This window comes from Callionymus lyra, chromosome 17 (assembly GCF_982586985.1).
Source record: "Callionymus lyra chromosome 17, fCalLyr1.hap1.1, whole genome shotgun sequence".
In the NCBI taxonomy this organism is placed as follows: domain Eukaryota; kingdom Metazoa; phylum Chordata; class Actinopteri; order Syngnathiformes; family Callionymidae; genus Callionymus; species Callionymus lyra.
The window spans coordinates 11254727-11262590 of record NC_141834.1 but is presented as its reverse complement, the minus strand read 5'-3'; the positions used below and the strand labels follow the sequence as shown (position 1 = coordinate 11262590).

Here is a 7864-nt window from a genome sequence, read left to right as displayed (position 1 = left end):
CCCTCGTAAAGTCAAAGTGTGATCATGTAGAAATGGTTCTAATGCATTAGCAAATGTATTTCTTATTATTTTACATTTTCACATAACACTTATCTACTTTTTTCACTCTCCTTTTTTGTGTTTAATTTTTCGAGTATATATGAATCCCTCAAAGGGACGTGTTGCCTCATCATAAGCTGTGCGCGGCTCTTACAAGAGATGACGCCTTCTTTATAGATCTCCGTCGTTTCAACCTCTTTCTCCAAATCCTCCATCGCCGTGAGCTGTTCAATATCAGAGTCCAGTTCAAGTAGAGTTCTCTCCTTCGCGGACAACATGTCCAACAAAGTGCTCAAGTTATCCATGTCCGGATCTGGCTTCGTCATTTCTCCGTCAATCTGGTTCAAAAGACGCGTCGTTGCTCCTCTGATCGCTCCTCGCTTTATTCTCATTCTTTCCATTTCTGTTCTACGTTCCTCTTCAGTCTGAGGTGTTTCTCCGTTTCTGTGTCCGTGGCTCGTTGTAATCCCGGGTTTCGGCACCAAAAAATGTGTAGAAAAAATGTCTTGTCTTGGCTCATTCACTGTCAAATTGTAAAAAAAAAATTCAGGTCTTTATCTGTCAGACAACATCCGGTTTCTAACACAATTATTATCGCACATTTCATTCCTTTTCATCTGTTTTAACTAAAAATACCGATAATATTAAATAAGCAGGTTTTAATCAATGCTATAAATCAACAATGTTACTCATCAACATAAATTAACTGATGTAAGTCAAAATAATTCATTTAGATTTTTTTTAAATATATTTAGTATTCGACGTTTTAGAGCCAAGTGTTTGATAGTGAAAGTAAGATTTTCAAAGATCAAAAATCAAAGATAAATGTTACCCAGTGACGTCGCTTCGTTGTTGCATCCGATCTCCATGAAGATCTCCACAAACACCTCCAGAGCAGTGAAGGTCAACACCAGCAGGGAAATTATTACCAGGTAGATCTTGTTCTCCACCAGCCACTGACCTGGTTTAGAGATACCCGGTGTTTGTCCACAAAGTGTCATCCTGAAGAAAGAGAAGGAGAATTTCAGAACTAGGATTAATTGAAGCACGTTAGACTATCATTATTCTTTCTATTCAACTCACGATCTGCAGCAGCACACGCTCCTGATGGAAGCATCTCAACTGAAACACAAGTAAGATTTTACTGAACTTTGAGAATAATCATCTCAAATTCAAGTCGAATTTCATCTATTTCTTTCGGAAATTAATCGCACAAACTCGACAAATACATAAATGAATTACTCTCGGGGGAACCAAGGAACCAGCTGATGATGCAAAAGAATTAAATAACATTTACTTGAAAGAAGAACAAAGAGCATCACGTTACTTTACCTTAATTATTTTATGGGCGAGTTTGTGTTTTCAGATAATCTTTGTAAGTTAAATGAATAATAACAATGTCTTTATTGTGACATAGTAACTACAAAATATTAAGGTATAAACAGTACCATTATAAATACACACTTGTAAAGCATATATCAATTTAAACAAACAAAGAAACACGTATCAGACTCCGACCAGGTTCGACCCGGAATATCGACGGTGCAGCATGCTGATGCTCACGGAGACGTGGCTGAACCAGAACCACACGGACGCGATTGCTGCGCTGGATGGATTCTGCTTATTACGCGCGGACCGGACGGAGATGAGCGGGAAGAGAAAGGGCGGAGGACTGGCAGTGTTCGTCAACGAGAAGTGGTGCCTTCCCAGGCACGTTACTTTAAAGGTTCAACACTGCTGTCCTGACATTGAACTTTTGGCGCTGAGTCTGAGACCTTTCTACTTGCCACGGGAGTTTTCACATGTTGTCGCGGTGCTTGTGTACATTCCACCGTCGGCGAGCGCGGAGGCAGCATGTGACGTCATCACTGGAGTAGTGAACGGGTTACAGACTCAGAGCCCTCAGGCCCTCTTTATCATCTCCGGTGATTTTAATCACGCATCTCTTTCTTCCTGTCTGCCCAAATTCACGCAGTACGTCACTTGTGCCACCAGAGACAATAACACACTGGACCTTTTCTATGCGAACACTAAAGACGCTTATTTATCATCCCCCCTTCCTCCTTTGGGACGAGCTGACCACTGTCTGGTCCATCTCCTACCTGTTTACAAGCCACTTGTGAGCAGGTAACCAGCAGTGACTCGCTCAGTCAAGAAGTGGTCTGAAGAAGCTGAGGAAGCTCTGCAGGTCTGCTTTGAGACCACGGACTGGAGCATCTTCAGTGAGTCCCACAAGGAGGATATTGACGGACTAACTTCATGTGTCACGGACTACATAAACTTCTGTGTGGAGAGCATTGTACCAACCAGAACTGTACGATGCTTCTCCAACAACAAACCCTGGATTAATCCTGATATAAAGGCTCTCCTAAAGGAGAAGAAGAGAGTCTTTAGGTCAGGAAATAAAGAGGATCTGATGGCAGTCCAGAAGGAGCTGAGAAGAAAGATCAGGGAGGGAAAGGGGAGGTACAGGAGGAGGATGGAAGAGAGTCTGGCCAACAACAACACCAGAGATGTCTGGAGAGGTTTGAAATCCATATCCGGACATCAGACCAGGCTCTCTGTAGCAGCGGGGGATAAAAATTGGGCCGACAACTTAAACAGTTATTTTTCAAGGTTTGAGGTGTCGGCTCCCCCCCCTGCTCAACCATTCACACCTCTACACTTACCTTCTCCTCTCCCCCGAGCTTGTATTGTTTCAGCCCCCCGCTGACTCCGCAGGGGACAATGCCCCCCCACCCCAGCCTGTCCCTCACACCTCTCCAGGTGAGAAATCAGCTTAGGAGAACCAAGACAACAAAGGCCCCTGGACCAGACGGCATCGGTGGCAAAGTACTCAGGACGTGCTCTGACCAGTTAAGTGAAATTGTTGGACTTCTGTTCAACATGAGCTTGACCCTGGGAAGAGTTCCACTACTGTGGAAGACGTCCTGTGTGGTACCGGTGCCGAAGACTCAGCACCCTAAGGATCCCAGCTGCTACAGACCTGTGGCCTTGACATCCCACCTTATGAAGGCTCTGGAGCGGCTGGTCCTTAGTTACCTGAGTCCTCTGGTGCGCTCCTCCATGGATCCGTTGCAGTTTGCCTACCAACCTGACATCGGCGTGGAGGACGCCATCATCTTCCTTCTCCACCGAGCACTTTCTCACCTGGAGTCGCCTGGAAGCACTGTGAGGATCCTTTTCCTGGATCTAAGCAGTGCTTTCAATACCATCAGGTCAAACATCCTGAGGGACAAGCTGGAGCTGTCTGGAGCGGACACTCACCTCACGGACTGGATTGTGGACTACCTCACCAACCGTCCACAGTTCGTGAGGACCCGGGATGGTGTTTCGAAGACTGTACTGTGCAGTGTAGGGGTCCCCCAGGGAACAGTGTTAGCACCGTTCCTCTTTTCACTGTACACTGCAGACTTCCAACACCTGTCTCCCACCAGTCACCTGCAGAAGTTCTCGGACGACTCCGCCATCGTCGGCCTCATTAGGGACGGGGATGACGGGCCGTACCGGGGACTTGTCCAGGACTTTGTTGACTGGTGCCTGGAAAACCACCTTCAGATCAACTCCAGCAAAACTAAGGAGTTGATTGTGGATTTCCGGCGGTGTCCCTCCATCTCCCCCTCACCACTGAACATCCAGGGACAGGACATTCTATGACTCAGTAGTGGCCTCTGCCATCTTCAACGGTGTGGTCTGCTGGGGGAGCAGCATGACAGCAAAGGATAGGGCTAAACTGGACAGCCTTATTAAGAAGGCCGGTTACGTCCTAGGGCGCCCCCTGGATCCTGTGGAGGAAGTGACTGGAGGGAGGATGCGGAGCAAGCTGGGCTCCATGAGGAGGAACTTGTCTCACCCTCTCCAGCACACACTGAGGGCATATTTATCTTTTATTCCATTTAGATTTTCTTTCTCGTTTTTATTTCTGGGTGTTTTTATTTCTCTTGCTGCTGTTAAACCGAATTTCCCCTCGCGGGACTAATAAAGGTTTTCTGATTCTGATTCTGATTCCTTACACCCCGGCTCGGGCTCTGAGGTCTGTGGATCAGAATCTACTGATGGTTCCTCGCACACGGTTCAGGACCAGAGGAGAGAAATCTTTCCAGGCTGTTGCTCCTAAGCTTTGGAACGATCTTCCTCTCTCTTTGTGCTTGATGAAGTCTACTGACTCCTTTAAGAAACATCTTAAGACGTTTTTATTTGTTCAGGCTTTTACTTGATTTTCTGGAAGTCATGTTGTGTTATCAGTTTTATCTTGACTTTTAAACGATATACTTTATTGAATATTGTTTTGATTGTTTAAACGCTTTGTGACCCTGGTTTAGAAAAGTGCTATACAAATAAAAATTACTAACTTACTTACTTACTTACACAGTAGGCTTCCATAGGTGTTGACACTACACCCAGTGACTTCGAGCTCCTAATTGGACAATTTCACATTCATCTTATAGCTGCCTTAATGCATGGACATCAGAGGATCTCTTGACAGGATTTAGATTTAGCAGCCTTGACATGTGAGCAGTGATCCCCAGATCTTTTCTTCCAAATCTAAGTCAAATCGGGTGGTTAGAGTCAGTCCTGCTACTGTTTTCGCATCAGGTCCAGAGAGATTTTTAAATAGGTGAACTTTTCATGTTTGCATCAAGTAAGTAAGTAAGTAAGTCATTTTTATTTATATAGCGCTTTTCCAAACCAGGGTCACAAAGCGCTTAAACAATCAAAACAATACTCAATAAAGTATATACTTTAAAGTTCAAGATAAAACTGATAACACAACAGGAGTTCCAGAAAATCAAGGAAAAGCCTGAACAAATAAAAACGTCTTAAGATGTTTCTTGAAGGACTCAGTAGATCCATCAAACGCAGAGAGGAAGATCGTTCCAAAGCTCATTTGTGTGAATTGCAGTCTCATACATGCTCCAAAACTCCCGCCATTCACTGACTTCGTGGTATTTGTCAATAATAAATTTGTGTATCTTCACGCACTGTCTACGTCAGACCTGTGTGTGGCCTTTTGACTTATGCGGCCCTCGTAAAGTCAAAGTGTGATCATGTAGAAATGGTTCTAATGCATTAGCAAATGTATTTCTTATTATTTTACATTTTCACCTAACACTTATCTACTTTTTTCACTCTCCTTTTTTGTGTTTAATTTTTCGAGTATATATGAATCCCTCAAAGGGACGTGTTGCCTCATCATAAGCTGTGCGTGGCTCTTACAAGAGATGACGCCTTCTTTATAGATCTCCGTCGTTTCAACCTCTTTCTCCAAATCCTCCATCGCCGTGAGCTGTTCAATATCAGAGTCCAGTTCAAGTAGAGTTCTCTCCTTCGCGGACAACATGTCCAACAAAGTGCTCAAGTTATCCATGTCCGGATCTGGCTTCGTCATTTCTCCGTCAATCTGGTTCAAAAGACGCGTCGTTGCTCCTCTGATCGCTCCTCGCTTTATTCTCATTCTTTCCATTTCTGTTCTACGTTCCTCTTCAGTCTGAGGTGTTTCTCCGTTTCTGTGTCCGTGGCTCGTTGTAATCCCGGGTTTCGGCACCAAAAAATGTGTAGAAAAAATGTCTTGTCTTGGCTCATTCACTGTCAAATTGTAAAAAAAAAATTCAGGTCTTTATCTGTCAGACAACATCCGGTTTCTAACACAATTATTTTCGCACATTTCATTCCTTTTCATCTGTTTTAACTAAAAATACCGATAATATTAAATAAGCAGGTTTTAATCAATGCTATAAATCAACAATGTTACTCATCAACATAAATTAACTGATGTAAGTCAAAATAATTCATTTAGATTTTTTTAAAATATATTTAGTATTCGACGTTTTAGAGCCAAGTGTTTGATAGTGAAAGTAAGATTTTCAAAGATCAAAAATCAAAGATAAATGTTACCCAGTGACGTCGCTTCGTTGTTGCATCCGATCTCCCTGAAGATCTCCACAAACACCTCCAGAGCAGTGAAGGTCAACACCAGCAGGGAAATTATTACCAGGTAGATCTTGTTCTCCACCAGCCACTGACCTGGTTTAGAGATACCCGGTGTTTGTCCACAAAGTGTCATCCTGAAGAAAGAGAAGGAGAATTTCAGAACTAGGATTAATTGAAGCACGTTAGACTATCATTATTCTTTCTATTCAACTCACGATCTGCAGCAGCACATGCTCCTGATGGAAGCATCTCAACTGAAACACAAGTAAGATTTTACTGAACTTTGAGAATAATCATCTCAAATTCAAGTTGAATTTCATCTATTTCTTTCGGAAATTAATCGCACAAACTCGACAAATACATAAATGAATTACTCTCGGGGGAACCAAGGAACCAGCTGATGATGCAAAAGAATTAAATAACATTTACTTGAAAGAAGAACAAAGAGCATCACGTTACTTTACCTTAATTATTTTATGGGCGAGTTTGTGTTTTCAGATAATATTTGTAAGTTAAATGAATAATAACAATGTCTTTATTCTGACATAGTAACTACAAAATATTAAGGTATAAACAGTACCATTATAAATAGACACTTGTAAAGCATATATCAATTTAAACAAACGAAGAAACACGTATCAGACTCCTATACTCATCTTCGCTGTTGTCTCTGATGCATCCAACAATGGCAGTGTCGTCAAGATACTTCTGGACGAGACTCAGCTCTGAGTTGTAGCAGAAGTCTGAAGTATAGATGGTGAAGAGGAGAGGGCCCAGTACTGTCCCCTGAGGTGCTCCTGTACTGCACAACACAGTGTCATACTTGATGTCCTTCAGCCTGACATACAGTGGTCGATCAGTAAGATAGTCTGAAATCCAGGAGACCAGACCAGGGTCCACATGCATCCGTGTCAGTTTGTCCTGGAGCAGAGTGGGTTGGATAGTGTTGAAGGCACTAGAAAAGTCCAGGAACAGGATCCTCACTGAGCCACTTTCTTTATTTAGGTAGGAGTAGGTCCGATGCAGGAGGTGAACCAACCGCGGGCCAGGAGACAAACTGCAGGGGTCTTGCGCGTGCTGGACTTGTGGCCTAAGAGTTTTTACGACCAGCCACTCCAGTGTCTTCATCAGCTGCGAAGTCAGTGCAGCGGGCAGCAGTGAGGTTGAGGGGACCTGCTCAAACCTGTTGAAAAAGTTGTTGAGACTGTTCTCCACCGTGTCCACTGCAGTCAGAGAGGACTTGGTCTTGTGTACAGTGATGGTATTAACACCATCCCAGACCTCTCTTAGGTAGGTGTCCTTTGCCTCCGTCAAGCATCGCTTCACCTCCTGCTGTGTTGACCTCATGGGGTCCCTGTCCCTGCTCCTGAAAGCCACCTTCTTCCTGTTAAGGACATCCTTGACCTCCTTTGTTACCCACGGTTTATTATAAGGGTAACAGCGGACAGTCTTAGCAGGGGCAACAACGTCTTAGCAGAAATTATGTTAGCTGTCCTTGTGTGGATCTTCTCACAGGCAAATGGCAGCGCTCGGAGGTATGTACACACAGCACGATCACGTGGCTGAACTCGAGTGGTAGATAGTATGGGCGCAGGCTGATAGCCAACAGTTCTAAATCCTGACACAAGACTTTCTTCAGAGAAACATGTCCCGGACTATACCAGCGCTTTTTCATGTACATGATGAGACCTCCTCCTTGGCACTTCACGCAAGCATGTGCGTCACTATCCACTCTTACGGTGGTGAAGCCCGGCAGGTCCATGTTAGCATAGCGAGACAGCTGAGTGAGCCATGTCTCTGTGAAGATCAACAAGCTGCTCTCTCGGTAGATCCACTGGTTGTCGAGGGCAGACAGCTCGTCAATCTTGTTTGTCAGTGAATTGACGTTCCCCAT

The 7864-nt window shown here is 44.0% G+C and overlaps 1 protein-coding gene across 1 annotated transcript; it reads right to left on the bottom strand.

Annotated features, from left to right (window-relative positions):
* Window positions 1-980: 980 nt before the first annotated feature.
* On the bottom strand, window positions 981-7864 carry LOC148062427 (uncharacterized). Its single transcript, XM_087779099.1, has 5 exons — window positions 7632-7864; window positions 5935-6104; window positions 5257-5625; window positions 1123-1161; window positions 981-1041 (listed from the first exon to the last, which is right to left on the bottom strand). The coding sequence occupies exons 1-5, from the start codon at window positions 7862-7864 to the stop codon at window positions 1037-1039; spliced, it is 816 nt and encodes a 271-aa protein (XP_087635225.1). The 3' UTR covers window positions 981-1036.